The sequence below is a fragment of the Hydra vulgaris genome, chromosome 14, assembly GCF_038396675.1.
Source record: "Hydra vulgaris chromosome 14, alternate assembly HydraT2T_AEP".
NCBI classification, from domain to species: Eukaryota; Metazoa; Cnidaria; class Hydrozoa; order Anthoathecata; family Hydridae; genus Hydra; species Hydra vulgaris.
Window position 1 is genome coordinate 18,074,759 of NC_088933.1, and position 22,368 is coordinate 18,097,126.

The 22,368-nt window shown below is 26.5% G+C and overlaps 1 protein-coding gene across 2 annotated transcripts in view; it reads right to left on the reverse strand.

Moving 5' to 3' along the window:
• LOC101235693 (nischarin) overlaps positions 1–22,368 on the reverse strand; it is a 193,340-nt gene that overhangs the window by 64,253 nt on the left and 106,719 nt on the right. For both annotated transcript variants that reach the window (XM_065818391.1, XM_065818392.1), the window contains exons 14-16: positions 20,195–20,323; positions 9,453–9,491; positions 191–346 (exon numbers count right to left, since the gene is read on the reverse strand). In XM_065818391.1, coding sequence (XP_065674463.1) covers positions 191–346; positions 9,453–9,491; positions 20,195–20,323 — 324 coding nt within the window. The remainder of the gene's footprint in view (positions 1–190; positions 347–9,452; positions 9,492–20,194; positions 20,324–22,368) is intronic.

Here is a 22,368-nt window from a genome sequence, read left to right on the forward strand (position 1 = left end):
TTAGAAAAATTACAGAAGAACAAATATTATTTAGAAAAATTACAGAAGAACAAATAATATTTGGAAAAATTACAGAAGAACAAATATTATTTAGAAAAATCACTAAAGAAGGAATATTATTTAGAAAATTAACTGAAGAACAAGTATCATTTAGAAAAAAAGCGAAGAAGCAATAACTTTTTCAAAAAACCTTTTTAACTTTTGGTGAGGCTGCTGCAGATGCTAACAAATTTAAATTATCCTTAAAAGAAATCCCTGGCACTTCAGATATTTGATGTTGTGAAAAAATGTTGTCTTCAATTACAACATATTGTTCTTCTTTATCCAATATTTTAGAGATTCTTTGCTAAAATTATTTTAAAAATAAAATAAATAATAATCAGAAAAGATCTAATTTAAAAAAATAATACTTTTGATAAGCATGATACAATTTATGACATAATATATATAATAATATTTATAAAATGATTTATAATATAGTTCCTAACTCCTTATTCTTCTTTATCCTTATATTTCTTAATTTAAAAAATAATTCATGACATTTCATAGAGTTCTTGATAATTTATATAGTTCCTGGTATTGTGTAATTCAGGTCAGAAAAAGATCAAAGTCATTATGATCACTTTCAACTGGTAACATATAATTCAGTACAATATTTCACATGACGACTGCCCTTTAGGCTTGTTTTTTCGGCAATAGCTAAGATTAAGTGAAGTTAACTATCAGTGAAAAATGTAGAGTTTATTTGGGTTACCAGTTTTTTTGACATCTTGGAGCCTCCATGCAAACATATCTCCTTTATGATTGAGGGGATATTCTGGAGGTAAACTGGTGCCGCGACCCTAATTTTTAAGAATCACTTTGTTTGTGTTCACCTTGTTAATTTAATCGGAAGATAAGGATTTGATTTAAAATACCATCATGTTATAAAAGACATTTCTTTGAATACATGAATTTAGAATGTCAGGGTTTCCTAATTTAGCTATGCTAAGAAAAACTATTTTATTTAAGATTTTAGTAAAAATTCAAGTTGCAAATGCTATTTGTAAATATTTATTGAAAATTCTTTAAAGTATTTTAAATATTTAGTAACTATTTTTGTAACTTTAATTTTAATAACCATTAAATGATATACCTTAAACAATTTTAAATCACTATTTACAAATAGTTTAGTATTTTTGAAATTAAATTTTTTCACTTCCAACAAGGCTGCAAGCAACCACTATTAGAGTTGGAAGTTACTGGAAGAGAAAAGATGAAGTTTATAAAGCAAAATAATGATTAATAGACGACTTGAAAGATTTCAAAGTTAGAGTTGGAAGTTACTGGAAGAGAAAAGATGAAGTTTATAAAGCAAGATAATGATTAATAGACGACTTGAAAGATTTCAAATTATATGAATCAGGAAAACAAGATGAAAGAAGCAAATTCTAAAGAACTGATGTTTGAGGGAAAAAAACTAGATAAATACGAGTTTTTTGAGCACTTAGGAACAGTCACAGTTATAGGATGAGACTTAATTGATTTACGATTAACACAAGAATGAATTTTAGTAGATGGCACAAGAGACGCTAGTTCTTTATAGCAGTGCCCATCATAGTATTTGTAGAAAAGAGAACATCACGACGATGTGATAATGGTTGGAGGTTAGCTGCAAGAGCAGTTCCAACTATGTTTACAATACGTTTATGCACTTTGTTTAACAGGCAAAGAGCATCATTGGAAGATCCGCCCCATATATGGCAACAGTATTCCATACAAGGATGGATTTGAGATTTATAGAGATAAAGAATAGAACTGGGAGTAAGAAAATGGCAAGGACGACAATCAATTACTTTGAATAGTTATTCAATAGCTATATATAATATATTATATATATAATATAATATATATAATATATTATATATATATAATACATTATATTATAAATATAATATAATGTATTATATATATATAACATATTATATATATACACATATTAAATGCTTATGCCTTTGAGTAGTTATTCAATAGCTATATATAATATATTATATATATAATATAATATATATAATATATTATATATATATAATACATTATATTATAAATATAGTATAATATATGGTATATATAATGTAATATATTATATAGACAATAATTAATTACGCTTATTAAGAGCTTACTATTTTGTTATTAATTTTTAATTTTATTCAACAAGCAAAAGTTAAAATTACTCCGAATGAATATTTTAAAATTGTTATATCTTTCAAAAAAGCAAACATATTATGCACTCCATTGTCTTTAAATTGAGTTTCATAATAAGTTAATTAATTTTTTTAAATCTAACGTTTATTTAGTAATCATATGACAGTTATTAATTTAAACAAGTTACAGCATGTAATTACTTTTTAATCCATTTTATTGCCCTGAAGACAAAAGAACTAGCTAAAATAAACAGAAAACTTTTTATTTACTATTGCATTTGAAACCACAACATTTTTTCCCTATTTATAATAAAAAAGCAAAAGAAAAACAACAAATAAAAAATATTTTTGGGTACCCGCTCCGACGGTACCAAAACAGCTCTGGGTTCTGACTAAGACTAAAATAAACCTATTATTTGTACTTGATTGAGTAAAAGCAATAATGTCTTAATAAAAATATTTGTCTCAAGGTAAACTGCATCTCATTACTCTCTTCAAAATGACCTCCTATATTAAGACTTTTGTAGTAAGTAGAAAATTTCTGTTGATCAGCCTTATACTCCTACTTCATCTGGCGTAAACGTAAACCTGTATTGTTTTCTGTCTGTGATGAAGAGTGTTCAATCTTTTTTATTCTGCTCATGAACTTTTTTCTTGATTTTAGTATTGGCTATGCAACTCTTTTTGTTATCTAAATGATAAAAAAAAGATTTAGAGCTGAGTTTTAATGTGGGAGCAGCTCTAAAATAAGTCTGGCTAATAGCATGGTTTACAAAGCCTGTTGTAACTTGCAGAAGGATTCCATCAATACTGTAAAATAATAGAGCACTAATGGTGCCATGGTTGTATATAATAGTTAAATGGCTTTAAATAGTAAAAAATGGTTGTGCATGGATGGTTGCAATTACAAAGCAGCATGAAATGAAGCCATTGCATAGCTTATTGCTTAGGGTACATTGGACTATTGGGTGTCATACACATAACAAACAAAATAGGTCTAAAGAGAGTTGGTCCAAAACCTATCAAGATATACTATCAAGACCAGAAAAAACTGAAAGTTTATGATGTTTATACACTCAAAGGTTATGATATAAAGAATAGGATATCATTATCATTATTATAATATAAAGAATATATTTATGTGTTCAGTACACCTATTCATTAACCTAAAGCTCAGCAAAGACTTTCTCTTTTTGGATCCCAAGACTAGCAGGAATAGCAGAGCAGAAGGTACAATAGTAAACTGTTATACAGCGAATTGGACTATATGTGTTTGAGTTCTTTTTAATAATTTAAACAATAACAATAAAACTTAAAAATATTAAACATACTATAAAAATCATCAGACCTACTTGTTCCTTGTAAAACTATTTTAAACTCACAAAATCAGTGTTAGTGGCAATTATTCTTTGATTTGACATTTAATTTACCTATTGTGAAATCAAGTTTGAACCATCTTTATTATGTTTCTTTTTTTTCTTTGTTGCTCTGCTAATATTCGTTTGTTTTTCTCCTATTTCTTACTAAAGTTAACTTTGTAACTCATTACCTAGAAAGCCCTATTCACTTACCTTAGCTTCTTTATTTATGTTTTTTCTTTGACCCCAGCTTCTCTTTGTTCTCTTTTAGGTGGCTCAGACCATTTTACAGTCTCACTATAACATTCATGCTTCTTTAACATTAAACTAACCTTATAATTGCACTTTTTACTGCTACCTTCTAACTTCTTAGAGCTAACTTTTAACTACTGAAATTCCTTTCATAATTTTTTTCTGCATGCAGAATATTTTTGCCTTCTATGCAACACCCTGGATTTAGGCAGGTGTGGAAACTTTAACTCCACATCTTCTGTTTCAAGTTAGAATAATTCTCTTGAGAATTAATATATTTTTACCATTGCAAGAAATCAGCGTTTCAATCTAGTTTCTAACACTCAAATTATTCTCAGATTACTAATTCTTTAATCTCCACACTCTGCTAATTAAACCACACTCTGTGAACCAATCCACACTCTGTAAACCAATCCACACTCTGTGAACCTCAGACTAAGTAAAAACACTACTCAGATAAACAAATGTGTAAAACATAAACTTAACAAGATTTTTGACATCTTTAATTTTTTTAATTTGTTATCACATATATGAACATTAACTTTTTTTAAACTACAGCTATTTACTAAACCATCCCTAAACTAGAAAAATTTAGAACAACATAGAAATGTTATTATTTCAAAATGTTATGGAATGTTTTTTTACTACTGGTTTTTTAACATATGATTTAATAAAAATAAATACACATTCATGTTTTGTTTAGAACTAAATGAATAAAATATGCTAACGATTTTTATGTCATAATAGCACATTCTGTTAGAATCAGGCAAATATTCAATTTTTTGATAGTGACCTTTTTTAAAATACATTAATAAAAAAAATATCTTATACCAGATGAGTTTGTTTTGAGCGAACAAATAAGATCTTTGTTCTCTAGATGAAGTAATCTATCTGAACTAGACAGTAAACAATAATCAAGCGAAATACCCATTGGAAAGTATGAATTTTGTACTATTTTCATATTTAAAAATGCATTTGACTACATTTGGTCAATTTTTCTATAAATTTAGTCAAACTTTGAAATGGAATATCTAGGGAACATTTAAAAACTTTTTGCAAAAATTTGTGGAATTTCTAGTGTGAATAGAAAGAACATATTTAAAAAATTGTATTTTTGAGGAAAGTCTCTAATCTTCACTTGTGAACCTTCAGTTGTGAACCTTCACTTGTGAACCTTCACTTGTGAACCTTCACTTGTGAACCTTCACTTGTGAACCTTCACTTGTGAACCTTTACTTGTGAATCTTCACTTGTGAACTTTTACTTGTGAACCTTCACTTGTGAATCTTCACCTGAGAATCTTCACTTGTGAATCTTTACTTGTGAATCTTCATTTGTGAATTTTCACTTGAGTTACCTACACTTCAGACACTTTTTTGATGTTTGTAAGAATTTTTTTTTTTAAATATTTCTAGTAAAACTATATAAAAATAATAAAAACATTATAGATTTAAATGATTTAAATCTATAATGCTTTTATTATTTTTATAAAGTTTTACTATTTATAGATTTAAATTTATAGATTTCTGGTGAAAAAATAAAGTTTGCTTATGGTACATTATTTAAAAAAAGAAACTGAAAACAGAAAAATAGAAAAAATTATGTAAAATCAAACCTAAGCATTAGCATTAATTTTATTTTCTATAAACTTATATACTGTATTTTGTAGATATATACATAAACTTATATACTATATAGAGGAAAATTATTTTCTCATGCATTTCTTGTAAATACAAATTCAGACATTGCAAAAACTATACTTTCATTGCCTATTTATTTTAGCTTAATTTAGCATACATACTAGACTAACTAACATTGTCTAAATAATTATTCATGAGTTTCCAAGATATATATGGTGTATTTTTGTGAATATGTCACCATTACTTACTTTTTTCATTTAATGTAATATGTTTATCTTATAATTTTGGCAGGGACCATTCACCTAATCATTGGGAGAGATTAAAAAAAAGATAAGAGTAAGGACTGAAAGACAGCAGAAATATCTTGGGAAGAATTTATAAAGGTTTTTTGGATTGGTAGAGTTAAGATTAAAGAAATCTTGAAGTAAACTAACCTTGATAAAGTTTCGTATTATGTTAATAATAAATTTTTGAGGAACCAAAACAATAGTCACCTTATGACTTAAGAAACAAAGGCATAAGCCAGAAAATAAAAAAAAGTAACAGTTTAAAATAATTGATATTAAACAGTTTTTTTTTCGTTTTGTTTTTATTTACCCTTCCCAAAGCCAAAAGGTCACTACAATCAAGGAAGCAGTCCAATAGGTTCAATTACTTGCAACAAAAATTTTTCATCTTTTTTTAATTCAATACTCCAAATTTTCATGACTTAACTCCACTGCAGTCAAGAAAGCAATTTTTTTTTAATTATGTTGAAAAATGTAACTCTATTATAAGTTTGTTTAAGTAGATAGAAATCTACTGATCTATTTCTCGAAGTTGTTAAAATAATTTTGTTAAAATCAAACTTGCCATATCATTATTTATTTTCTCCTTTCAATCTCAAAAAAAATTCACATCACAGAAGATAAATAGGCACAGAAAGCAAATGTGCTATATTAGAATCATAGATCTCTATTTAAATACTCTCAAAGTAAATGCTCTATATTAGGATCACAGTTCTCAATGAAGTAATCCTAAGAACTTGTAAGTCGATACTTGCTATCTGCTAACTAGAAAACATAAACAGTCTCTTCTAGGCTACACCATACCCAAATTTTTTTGAAAGCATAGCAAACATAGTTTAGTACAATTCATTTTGTGATAAAGCTTTGTACATTAAAAATTCTTACCAAAAAAAAATTTCTGAAAGAAATTCTTTTTTGGGTGACAATCATCAAAAAAAAATATTATAATAACAAACCGGATTAAATAAAATGTATTGTTTTTAAAAGTGATCGTAGAATATGGGAGTGCCCTACATTTAGAGATCAACTTGTTAAAGAACAATGGGAGGCACAAAAAAAAAAAAAGAATTTGATTTAAATGTTTGAACTTAAATCGCTAATCAACCAAACTCAATCAAGACAATCAAAACATGCCAAAAGTTTGCCAAATGGATGTTTGTACAGATAATCGCAACTGTTTTCTTCACGAGAAGTATTACCAAAACAAAAGCAATGGACTTCTGATAAACCCAAAACAAAAGCAATTAATAAACCCATGAAAAAGAAAATGAAAACTCTTATACATCCAAGAACACATAAAACACATAATGAACTGTATATCCAATGGTATCTCCACATTCTTCCTAAGAATGGAGGTACCAAGATGTGTTAGAATTCTGATGTAGCTGCAAGAGTTATCACTGCAAGTTAAGACAGAAACATAACTGTTAACATTATAAATGGACCAATTTACTCTTTTTAAACAAAGCCTGTGGAATTTCAGTGAAAAGCCTGTGGAATTTCAGCTTGAGTCATTGAATAAAAAAATAATTATGAGGATTTACAGCAAATAATGTACTGGAAACTTAAAATCAATTGGGTAACAATGTCAAAAAAATGGATGTATTTAAAAAACATCAAAGTCCCAAACATTAAACCTAAAATCAATATTCTAATTGGTGTGGACCTAACACTCACACCGCTTGGATGGTCAGGTATTGGTTGTTTTAGCAGATATTTTAAAACCCATTTTTTACCAGATCAATACCAAACAAAAATAGAATAAAAGATACAAACTCAATATAAAAGTTATGAAGACATGCAATTATTAAAGGTGTGAAAGTGATGAAGATATGTAATTATAATAACAGGCACCAGCTTTGAATTTAGTTACAAGTTCATGTAAGATAGAAAACAAAAGATAAGCTTAAATTACCATGTAAAGAAAATAGAACTTTGGTTGATAATTATATAATGACATTAAACCAAACAAAAACACTGCATCTAATAAGAAACCAAAGTTTGATTTTCTGATTTTGCTTAATAAAATTATTATGCACTATCAAAAAAAAGAATACTTGGAAAGAGTTGAAGGAACTAGATGATAGTACTCATCAACAATAAAAATAAGAATCCTGTTTGATGGATCCAATGATAATTATATTAACTATGTTATTTATTAACATCGTTAATAGATTTACAAGTAGAACTGTAAGATATTTTTAAAACCATAGTAAAACTGTCACAAGATCAAAAAGATCTTGTGACAGTTTTACTATGATTTCAAAAATATCCAATTGCTCTGGCTTGTGATATAGCATTGATATTGTGATATTGTATTAAAAAATTGGAATGCATAAGGATGATTGAAGTTACCAACATATAACATTATGTAAGGCTATGATAGTCTTAACATTTTGTGGTGGATAAAAAACCAAAATTGAAACCACTTGTTTTCAAGCGTATTGGATTAATTTATTTAAAAATAAGAATCGAAGTAAATAACAACAAAAATCAATGAAAAACTAACATAAGGTAAAAGGAAAAATAATAATAAATGTTAGCATCAACCAGATTTTTTTAATTCTCTAGAAGAAAAATACCCCCATATATACATTAAAGCCATGCAAAAAGCTCAAGTTGAAGCAAAAAGAAATGTTGTATTGATGAATTTTGTGTTAACTGAACTTAATTGCTTAATGTAAACAAATTCTCATGTTGGAAAAGACACTTCAGAATAACAACTGATGAGCATCATGCAAATAAAAATGAAATTATTGTTAAGGTTCAAGAGTGTAGCTTCAGGAAATGAAGTATCAGTAATGACATTAATACATCAAAGCTTGTGTTTCAAAGTTAAAGGGTTAAAAGAGGCTTTAAAAAAATACTCAGAATTCTTTTCTTCTTTTTTCTTACAAAAAATAGCATGGATTTACAGCAGCAAATGCTTTAGTATGATATATATATATATATATATATATATATATATATATATATATATATATATATATATATATATATATATATATATATATATATATATTATATATATATATATAATATAATATATATATTATATATATATATATTATATATATATATATATATATATATTATATATATATATATATTATATATATATATATATATATATATATTATACATATATATAAATATATAATGTATATATATACATACATTATATATATACATATATAATGTGTATATATATATATATATAAATATATAATGTATATATACATATACATATATATATATATATATATATATATATATATATATATATATATATATATATATATATATATATATAAAATTACTATTGATTTTGCAAGGCCATCTTTTACTACGCAGGGTAGAGGGAAGACACAATAAATAATACTTGTGCTTGTATACCCGATTATTATCACAAGTATTACATTTTAAGATTACAGATAACTTGGATATAAAATCATTGTCTTTTTTTGAATGTTAAACAGAAGTAGAAGATCTTTTTTTTTTTAATTTTGTATCTTAAGTATTTACAGTTTTATTACATTTGAACGCTTTGCTTTGTTTTGATCAATTAGCTTATTTCATTAGCAGTTTAATACATTATTTGTTGTTTTTATTAACAAGTTTTTAGCCTCAAAGGGTTTTAATGTGTTTTTAAAATTGTGTTGCATCTTTTAGGTTTTCAAATTGCTTTACACAGTTTTAAGTATTTTTTAAAATTAGTTTAAAAAAACTTACCAGATCTTTTTTACTCGGAGTATGTCCATCTAATGATATCTAAAGGAAATTTATTTTCTTAAAATGATTTTTATTCAAAAACAAAAACAATTTTAAAAAGTAAAACTTTCAATATTAAATTTTATAAATAGTATTTATTTTTTATAAAATTTAATATTACCAATTTTAGCTGTATTTTTTTTTTATCATTTGTTTGTAGATCAAACTGACTGCAAACTTTCTAGTTTGAAATGTTTGAAAAGCTTTGTGTCAAAAAATAAATTGACTGCATTTATTTATCATAAATATTTTTATTCAGTATTAATAATTGTTATTACAAAATGTAGTCTGTTGTATATTGGCAAATGAAGAATATGTTATAGGTTTTCCATGAAATGAAGAGTATGTTATAGTTTTTTCATGAAATGGCTGTGCTTATAACTTTGTGTGATACCATATTTAGCATATAAATGCACTTTATTTGTATGCTAAATATGGTATCATCCCAATAACCGTAATTCAAAACAAAAGTATTGTTAGTTATTAACAGTAGTATTTATATTCATTTTTGACACAGTACTTTTAAAACATCAAATATTATATTACCAAGGAAAAAAATAAGTCAAACAAATTATTATAAAAACTATAAAAATGCAACATTAAAAAGTTTGTTTAACTACCAACTTACTACATTATTGTTATATATACTTTTATTTTACTTGTGTATTTCAAATACTTTAAGTTTGCATTTTTGTTTTTTTATTATCGTAAACTTTATTTTTTATTGTAACTTGTGTAAAAGTTGCTCATTACTTTTTACCTAAACCAACAGTCAAAGTATTTACTGAAGTGCCGGCAGATGGGCTTCATATATATTATACATACATACAGTCTTTTGAAGAAAAAGTGTGACCATCCATATAACATTTTGTTTTGGCAACTTGACCTTATATATGGATGTTTGGAAATATTGTCAAAATATGAGGGTTTTAAAAAAATGTTGAAAAACTAAACTGAAAAGAATATTTTAAATAAAAAAACTCTGATTAAAAAATAATAGAAAACCTTAACAAATAAGAAAATAAAATATAAACCTGAAAAAATACAACCATAAAAATTATATATATATGTATATGTATGTATATATATATATATATATATATATATATATATATATACATGCACACATATATGTGTATATATGTATATACACATATATTTGTATATACACACATATACATGTGTGTATATATATATAATTGATTTTTTGACAAGATTAAATAAAATTAACTACATGATTTTTACTACTATAAGTTTTATGCGTTTAGCAATCATCAGGTAAAAAATACATTGTTTTTTCGTTAAAAAATATAATCAATAAACATTGTGGCGTTCAAAAACAATTATAAAACTATAACTATTTGGTTTGTTTTTTTAATATTTGGGCTCATGGTTGTCAAGCAAGAACTTGTTTTCATGACGGCACTTACAGTTATGGCCATTGAAATCCGACCACTGCTGAATATAAAGAAAAACAGTCTATGCATGCGAATAATCAATTTATTTTCTTCCCTGACATCAATGATTAGTTAATTAGCTTTTAGCCAATCACATTAGCGTTTATTTTATTGCACTGTAAAATTTATTAAGCTATATATCTCATTGTAGGGTATGGATTATCATTTAACTGTCACAATTTAATTATGACTACGAAGGATAGTCTTCATGCTAATATTAAACTTTTATGGGAGGATGGTGCAAGTGAGCATCAGATATCAGCAAAATTGCGAATGCCAAAATCTATTGTTCATGATATTATACAACTAATCAAAGACACGGGATCCACTGCGCCCAGAAAACGTTTTGGTAAAGCTAGAATTACTAGCAAACAAACAGACAATATGATATGCAGGGCTGCTGTGAGAGATCCAACAATATCCAGCACACAATTCAGGGCAGATCTACCTAATGATGTTACAGTCAGCACTTGAACAATTAGAAGACGTTTATTGAAAGATGCAGATCTACGTTCTCGTCGTCCAGCCCTCAAACCGCGACTGTCTTTAAAGAACATACGTGATAGGATCGCATTTTGTAGAGCTCACAGACACTGGTCAATAACCAAATGGCGCCAGGAAATGTTTAGCGACGAGACACAAATAAAGCAATTCGCTCCGCATAAGTCATTAGTTCGTCGCCCACCTAATCAGCGTTTTAATGCAAGGTATACCGTACCAGCTGTCAAGCAATGTCCTTCAATTATGGTGTGGGGCGCAATAGCTTCATCTGGTCGATGTGGTATTCATTTAACGCAGAAGGGACAGACTGTTAACTCCCAACAATATCTAAAAATCCTTCAAGAAAAGGTTCCAAACTTGATGGAAATTCGTCGTTGCAAAATATTCCAGCATGATGGTGCACCGTGTCACCAATCTAGTCTTGTAAAATCTTGGTTAGAGGATCACAACGTTCAGGTTCCGGGTCCTTGGCCGGGATCATCCCCAGACTTGAACCCAATCGAAAATTGCTGGGTCAAGTTAAAGTCAGCAGTATCCAGAACTAATCCTACATCACTGGACGATCTAGCGCACAAAATTCGTCAAGCTTGGATTACTGAAATAACGCCAGAATATTGTCAGGCTTTTGTGGATTCAATGCCAGATCGCATTAATGCAGTCCTAAAAGCACATGGTGGTGCCACTAAATATTAAAAACATTGAATATGTACGATATGTTACATTATAATCATTAATTGTTACTGTTATTCTTTTATTGCTATAATACAATTGTTTATTACTACATTAAACTAGTTTTAATGTAGTAATAAACAATTGTTTATTACTACATTAAAACTAGTTTAATGTAGTAATAAACAATTAATAAAGTTAATGTAGTAATAAACAATTAATAAAGTTCTTGCTTGACAACCACGAGCCCAAAGATTAAAAAACCTCGCTCGCAAATAGTTATAGTTTTATAATTGTTTTTGAACGCCACGATATTTACTGAGTATATTTTTTAACGAAAAAAACAATGTATTTTTTACCTGATGATTGCTAAACGCATAAAACTTATAGTAGTAAAAATCATGTAGTTATTTTTATTTAATCTCGTCAAAAAATCAATTATATAGCTCTAATATCATTCATCGAGCACTCTTGCTGAATATATGCTCACAACAAAATTAAACTTATATATATATATATATATATATATAAATATATACACACGTATATATATACACACATATATATATACACACTTATATATACACATATATATATATATATATATATATATATATATATATATATATATATATATAGATAGTATTTATTAATAGTGTTTTTTTTATGTGTATGTTCTATATATATATGTATATATATATATATATATATATGTATGTATATATATACATAAACTTTTTTTTCATTTGAAAAAACAAATATATTATTTTTATGGTTATCCACATTGAGGGCCACCAAATAAATCTATTATTTTATGGCCCACAATGAAAATGTTATTTGTATGCAAAAAGAAAGTTTAAATTTATTAATTTTTTATACTAGCAGTCTGGACCCCTAATACATGTCATGTATTAAGAATAAGTTTGTAAATGGTAGGTCATGAGAAGTCTGCTCCACACCTGCCATTTATATATTTATTCTTATATAAATGCTATAAATAAAAAATTAATGACACCACAGTGCAATTTTCAAGTAAAAAGTAAAACTGTTAAACTTAAAATAAACTTTAATATTATTATAATTCTAAATTATATAAATTACTTAGGATGTTGAAGCTTATTTTAAAAATTTTCTTTCACATATTCATAAGCATGAAAATGAAAAGATTTTTGGAAGACCTTTTCTTGCCATTAACTCAACTTTAATCGTTGCTATTAGGTCTTTGTCAAACAAATACAAATGAGCATTATTATTAAGTTCTCTATTACATAATAAGATAATCATTATGTTGGCATAATACTCAAAGTTCAATATTTGAGGTGTAGCTGTCAGCTGGATGTTGGATGTGGTTTAATGTGGGTTCACATCCTTTTAATAGACTTTTTATGTTTTGTTCATTTAGTAGACATTAGAATATAACAAAGTTTCGAAGTAATTAACACCTGTTCCATAAAATTTGAGACTAACTTGAATTAGCAATATTTAATTAGTAAGCTTGATAAAATAATTAGCATTTGGTATCAAATGAAAGCTCTATCTTTCCTCTTTCAATTAGCATATAAATTCTCTGATTATTTTTTGTTTAGATAACAATTTAAAATGCCAAATCAACAAGCCCTAAAAAGTCATTTGTATGATTTTTATTAAAAAAAAACATGAAGATGGAAAACACATTGTTTGGAACCATTTCAAGATGGAGGGCTACTCAAAAGCAACAATTTATAGATATATGAACAGTTACGATCAAAATATACCATTGGGTCGCAAAGCTGGAAGTGGAAGAAGGCCTACTTTTAATACACAAAACAACCGCATCAAATAAAGGAAAATATTTAACAATCAAAGAGGTGTGTCACTTTCAAAGACTTCTAGAAGACTTGGTTGTAGCAAAAGCACCATCGGATGAACCTTAAAATGCTTTAAAAAGCCTATTCTTTGTTATAAAAGAAAAAAAAGACCAAGCAGAACTCCTGAACAGAGGCTTTGGGGTCACTGAAAATGGGTATATCTTTTGGCCCGATTTAGCAACATCTCACTATTCTAATTTGGTAACAAAATGGTTAAAAACCCAGAAGATACCATTTGTTCAAAAAAAAAGACAATCCAGCAAACTTACCAGAAGCTCGTGATACAGAGGATTTTAGGGTAATGCTTAAGCGGGATGTGTACAAGAATGGATGATCTACAAATAATATATCAAACCTTGAGCATCTGATTCGCTATTGTGACAGTAGACTTGACCTAAAAGTTGTACAAAAGCTGGTTCAAGGTACCAATACCAGACTTGATCAAATTCGAAGATATGGAGTCTTGTGATAAATTTATTTTTATTTTCCTATTCTGCATATTTAATTCTAAGAACATACCAAAAAAAAAATTTTTATCGTGTTTATTTAAGTTTTTATTCAAGTATAAAGCCAGTCTCAAATTTTATGGAACAGGTGTTAAATTTAGACTTTTAAACTTTGATCTGATATAACTTCACTTTGATAAAACTTTCAAACTTTGATCTGATATATTCATGCCAAAAAAAAACAATATTTATGAGAAATCTTTAGTATTTATTAATAGTGTTTTTTTTATGTGTATGTTCTATATATTTTTTTTTATATATTGAATAATGTAACTATAAGTGCAGTGGAGTGCACATACATTGACTGGTATAGCTTTAGGCATAGTGGAGTCTTCATACATCGAAAGGTATAGGAGTGTAGACACATTGCTTGGGCACACAATCTTTTAATGAAAAGAATAAATGGACAGTTCTTTTAGTAATAGATTCAAAACAACATGTTTTTACATACTAAATATATCTATATAGTATAGCGTAGGTATACATTTCAGTGCAAATAATGACAACTTTTTTCTATACAGTTTTTTGAGAAAAAAAGAAAAAAGCAAAGAATAATGAAAAAACTCATTGCTGCCGCAGCCCAAACCCTCAGTCAATATAGTTGCCCAAACAACTCCCTAAATCTAAATGATGTCAGCTTGCCAATCTGAATGTTTTTTTAAATGTTTTATATATATATATATATATATATATATATATATATATATATATATATATATATATATATATATATATATATATGTGTATATATATATATATATATATATATATATATATATATATATATATATATATATATATATATATATATATATATATACGTTACACCATTTTTAATGACCTTCAACCAATTTTATACTAACAGCTCATACCATTGAGACAATCTATTACAGTAGACACACACAAAGTACACTGCATTGACTGTCTACATTACATGCACATCTTTAAAACTCAAAACAGTTCACAAATCTCACTGACACTCGTGATACTGCAACAAAACACTGCACTTATCGACACTCATGTCAACAAAGTGACTTACAATTGTATGCAAGTTGTACTGAGCCCCACGAAGTGTCCTCTGGTCCCAGTGTCAATTTAGAAGTCTATGGCAATCGTCCTGACAGGATACTCTGAGAATAGTCCTTTTGGGATAACACAATGGGATACCTTGACGAGATACCTTGGTGTATACCCAGAGTGGAACTTCTTTTGGGATGCCTGTCTCGGGCGAGAGTTGGAGGTCTTCTTGTGTTCATACTGTACCATAGGGCACGAATCCATACTGTACTCAAGACGTCCATGACACACTTAAATCAATAATGTATGTTTACCACCCTAATAATACAGACCACATGATAACTACTTATAAAACGAGTAATTCTGTTCCATCACTGATACTGTCTACACATTACACTTACGCTTGACACTAACAGCAATCTAGTAAAACAACAGTAAATGACTCTTATGTATCTCGACTATTGTTATTGTTTTCTTTTACAACATTATACTTATCAGTTTTTTAGTAATTTTCTATTTTGAGGCTCTTTGTTTTCCACTGGACATCTGTCCTTTTGTACTTTTATCTCACTCTGCTCAACTCTTTTTAACTTATTATTCATCCCTAAGGCGTTCACTGCTAGGTGCAGCTTCACTAAAATGCTTTGCATTTACAACAAATATATATATATATATATATATATATATATATATATATATATATATATATATATATATATATATATATATATATATATATATATATGTTTATATATATATGTATATATATATACACACATATACATGTACATATATATATATATATATATATATATATATATATATATATATATATATATATATATATATATGTTTATATATATATATGTATATATATATACACACATATACATGTACATATATATATATATATATATATATATATATATATATATATATATATAAGTACATATATATATATATATATGTACATATATATATATATGTACATATATATATATATATATATACATATATATATAAACATATATATATATATATATATATATATATATATATATGTTATATATGTACATATATATGTACATTTTTTTCTGAGAAGGCATATATATGTACATATATATGTGTTCTCAGGAAAGGTGTGCAACTTATATGATCACGCCTTATATGACCACATACACAGTATTTTGTTTTGACAATGGCACATTTTTAAAGTAATGTTTTGTTGCCGATTGCTGATGTATTTCCATTACCTAAACAAATGTAACTTACAAAAAAATAAAGTAGTCTCAAATAAATATTCACATTTTGCTTAGAACAATTTTTTTAATTTTTATATTTACATTATTTACATTGTATAAAAACAATAGACAATTTTTTCTTCTGAGCTGAAAACTATATTATTTTGCTATTTTGATAAAAAAGTTAGTTTCATAAACACACATTCATAGTTGTGCGTGTGTGAGTATGTGTGTGTGTATGCCTGAGTGTGTGTGCATGTGTATATATATATAAATCAATAGCATAGCAAAGGGCCAGAGCTATTTGGAGAGCATTGATAAAATCTAGAAACTTTTAACGGGTAAAGTGTGGGAACAACCTGCAGAAAATAGAGCTTGGGGCTTTACTACATACATCAACTTATTTAAGGAAAAATTCAAAGAAGTGATGGAACATCAACTGATGATTTATATTAATATTTTTACTATTAAATAAATTGACTGTCAACTAAATCGACTAATACATTTTCTAAATTTGATTAAAATCTACTAATAAATTTTTATTTTAAAGTTGACTAAAAGTCAATTTAGTAGAAGTATGGGAATAATTTATTTTTTAGAAATAAATAGTAATAAAAATAATAAAGTAATTTATATTTACTTTCTATTTTTTAATATATAATATCATTTAAATAATAATGGAACAAAACTATGTGAGAGAAGTACTGCTCTGACAACTGGAAAATTTATCCCCAGACCCCAATGATTTAGAGACCGTTTTAAATACATGCTATATATGAAAAAGTCATAACAATCATATAAACAATGTGATTATATATATGTCATATAGATTTTGGAACTTCACGATTTAGATTTGCTTCAGGTCCCCGAGCCAGCTTGGAGCGGCCCTGTATGAAAGTGTATATGAAAATCATAAGCATCGAGTAAATAAAAATTAATAATAATGAAATACATAATCGAAAGTTTAATTAGGTATAAATAATGATAACATGCTTTGAATTAAATAAAACTTTAAGAGATTAAACAAAAAACTAGATAATAGTTGTAATAGTACATACTATTGTAATTAAATGAACAAACAAAAATTAAAGATCGAAAAGTTAAATTGAATATAGATACAAGGATTTTAAGATTTTTACTTTATTAAATCGATTTTTTTTTTTTTTTGTTATTCACCTCCTCAAGGCTGAGAAGGCCACTACAGATGACGAGGCTACTTAATAGTGGTTATAACCCTCTCTCAACTCTATAACTCCGAAACACGAACCTTGACAAACAAGGCCGCTGCACGGAGAAACAAGTTGAGCGCGGTACTACCAGGGACGTGGTGGAGATCGAACTCGGAACCTCTCGCTTATGAAGCGAGCGCTTTACCACAACACCACTACCGCTTTTAGTTGATTAGTAGGAAGTTCATAGTCAATAAAATCAACTTTTCGATTTTTCAAAGTCTACTGATTTCGACTTATGTCTAGTCGACTTTAAGTTGATTTATTCAAAGTCAATAACAACACTAAAAATAATATATTGTAATACAAGTTGCTTGATCTCTGATAAAATTGCAGCACTTATGCTAAACTAGGCATTACCTATTAGCATTGCAACTGCAAAAACATCTTTTAGCACATTAAAAAGAATTAAAACACATTTAAAGTTTTTTAATGGTTTCTATGTCATCAAGTTAAAATTGCGTTTAAGGATAAGGTGTTTTTTTTCATGTATAACTGTTATAAAGAGGAGGGAGGGAAGGGGGAAAGAGAGAAGTAATCTAGGGTCCAGATTAAAATTTTGTAATGAGGTCCATTTTTTGTTGCTATGCTACTGATATATATATATATATATATATATATATATATATATATATATATATATATATATATATATATATATATATTATATATATATATATATATATATATATATATATATATGTATATATGTATATATATATATATATATATATGTATATATATATATATATTTATATATATATATATATATATATATATATATATATATATATATATATATATGTATATATATATATATATATATATATATATATATATATATATATATATATATATATATATATATATATATACATATATAAACATTTATAAACCAAATTCAACACAAATAATAAGCTGGCACTTGTGCCTGCCTCCATACTCCTTACATTCTTAAAACAAAATTAGATATATTTACAATTTTTAGGTTGAGTTGCATTTTATGTGTACAATTACAAAAAAGGAAGAAACAAAACTTTTCAAAAAAAATCACAAGTCTTATTTATAATAACTAGCATTCCAGACCATTAAAATACGGATCTTGGTACATCTATTCTACACTGACCATATTTATACTTATACCTTACTTCAATATTTTCTAGTAAGTGGTAGAAAAGCAATACATATTTGCCTACCTTTTGAAGTTATAAATAAAAAAATAATTTATAATATAACTTTGAAAAATTTTAAACACTTTGAAAGTCATTACTTTCTTTTACAATTTTTAAAAGTTTACAATTTTACAATAAGAAGTTATAAAGTATTGAACATTAGCTGTTAAATCAAATCTTTGTTTTGATTTGACAGTTAATGTTCAATACTTTATAACTTCTTATTGTAAAACTGTAAACTTTTATAAAAACAGAACTTTTTACTTTATTAAGTTTCTATTAAGTTTTTATAAATTTTTATATAAAAGTAAAACTTTATAAAAATAAAAATACCTATTAAATTTCAAAAATGTTTTAATTTTTATTTTATAAATCAAAAAAAAATTTAAAGAATTCAAAAAAAAGTGGAAAAGCAAGGATTTGAACCATGGCAATCCACTTGAGAATGCTGCAATGTAACCATTTGGCCATTAAGGCGTATTGTTCGACGAAAGTTTCAAAAGTATTTAATAAATAAAAGACATTATAATAAAACGGTAAATAAATGCTAAAAATCAAAATTAAGGAGATGTTGCCACAAATCAATTTTAAAGTAAATGTAAAACAGTAAAATTTGATATATGTTTTAACATTTACCAAATTTTACTGTTTTAAACGGCATTGAATTCCTTAATTCGCATCAAAGATTTATTTTAAACTCATTTTTTTGATCAGTATAATGGGTTTATTAAAAATTAAATCATTGTTTGTAGCCAGACTTCTCCAAACAAACTCATGTAAATAACTTGTAAAAATGCTAAATTTTTAAAAGTTATTTATATGAGTTTTAAATTTTTATTTCAATATGTTGATTTTTTTTTTAACTAGTTTTTTTTAAAAAGTCTTAAATATGCAAACTCTTTTATTCAAAATTATTCTGAAAATAAAAGAAATTTTTTATATTTTTTTATACGCAAGATAAGAATTAGAATTTTCTGTTGTTTACATACATGACTCAACTAAAACAATGGACAAATATACTTAGTAATTTGAATGTGGGTGTGTGCAACAAAAGAAAACAAAACCTCAAATGCTCGTCCGGAAAATGATGCCCATATCATCTCTCTGTAGTTATGAACATCTGTGAATGGGTTATTATGTACTAATAATGTACGCAGTAAAGGTAACTTTCCAAGTAAAAGCACATCTGTTATCTACAAAAATGAAATAAACATATATGTTAAATAAATAAATAAATAAACATATATTATCTATGTAAAGTTATATTAGCTATGTAAAGTTAATGAACAGCTGTTATCTACAAAAATATTATTAAAAATGTTCTAATTAATATTTACACAATAAAAAATAATTTTTCAACTTAGAATGTCTCACTACTCCTCTGGATATTGTATTTTCGTTTTTGTATTCTCACTTGACATTTCACAAAATAAAAATTACAAACTCTAATAAGATTTCTAATCTTACACAAGAGTCAAATTGTCCACATAGACATGTGAATATGACAATCTTTTTGAAACAAAACAACATTTCCTTTAAAAATAATTAAAACTTCTACATCCGCAAGAGAATAATATGGCCACTACAAATAATATTTGTAAAATGCATCAAATAATCAGATTCAAATCAGATATGTAAAGTATCAAGGAATATAATTAATTGACTATAAATACTTAGTGAAGTTTACTTTTACTAACTTTTCAAAATTCAATAATAAAAAAAGTTTTATGTTTCATATATTTTAAATTGGAGAGCAAAAACAGGTTAACTTTGATGTTTTCTTACATCTTAAAGATTTACTTGTTTATTTAAACAACGTCAAAAGAATTTGAAAACTTATTTTTAAATTGACTGGTTATAAACTTTTTTGATCTTGAGAGATTTTAAAATATGATGAAAATTGTTGGTTGTTTAAGAATAAAAAAATAAAATGATTAAAATTGAACTCATGACATTTCTCGAAGCTAAAAAAAGTTTATTGCATTTTTATTAAATTTTACATCACTATATGTAAATATGTGCAGTTTAAACAGGGTTCATAATACCATCTTTTTTAAATATGAAATTATGAAAAAGTTGAAACAATTTTACAACAGTTACCTGTTTTGCAAATTTTATTGTGAAAATTAATTTTACAAGCAAACATGCTGAAAGTGATTCTGGGACCAAAGAGTTCAAGGAAGTGGAGTAAAAGCTAAAAAAATGACCAGGACAAACATTGAAAGGCTCAAACTCATGTTTGACAATAAAGATGGAGTTTCTCAATGACAGGCAGCTAAAAAGTTCAACTGTACTCAGCAACACATTAGTAAAACATTAAAAAAAAGAACAAATATTAAATTAAGAAAAAAAATGATGATTCCAAAACGCTCTGACCAGCAAAAAGCAGCAGCTAGAACTAAGTGCAGTCGATTGTGTCAGAAATTCAAAAATTGTAAACCAATCATTGATGATGAGTCTTATTTCACGTTAAATCACTCTAGTATCAATGGAAATGATATATTTTACACTAGTGATGTCAAATCTACTCCATCTAAAGTTAAATACCAAACACAACAAAAGTTTCAAAAGAAATTACTTCTATGGATTGCTTTTTCTGAAAATGGAATTTCTCAACCTTATTTCGTACCAAGTAATCTGGCTGTAAATCAAAAAATCTATTTAAACAAATGTATTAAGAAGAGACTTATTCCCTTCATCACTAAGTATCATTCAGATGGTGCATATGTATTCTGGCCAGATTTAGCATTATCTCACTATGCAAAAACAGTAATCATGTACCTAAACAAGGAAAACATGCACTATGTTGAGAAAGCGGATAACCCTGCAAACTTGCCAGAATGTTGTCCTATCAAAAATTTTTGGAGTATTTTGAAAAGCCTTATCTACAAGAATAATTGGCATGCAGAAAATCTTAAAAAATTACGTTCTAGAATCAAGTATTGCCTTAATAAAATTGAGATTGAGCTCATACGGAGCCTAGCTCAGTCTATACCAGGCCTAGTTGATAAAGTCTAAAGAAATGGTTTAATTGAGAACAACTGATTATATATTTAAAAACTAGAATAAAAATACTTTCTAGAACATTTTTCCTTTTTGTTTTATCTCACTTCTTTAAAGAGATATGTGTCTTTAAATCCAGTCTCATTTTTTAGTTGTCACCCAATATTTCACATGAAATAACATATCAAAACATCATTACATTTTAATATAAAGTTCTGATGTTCAAAGTTTTCGT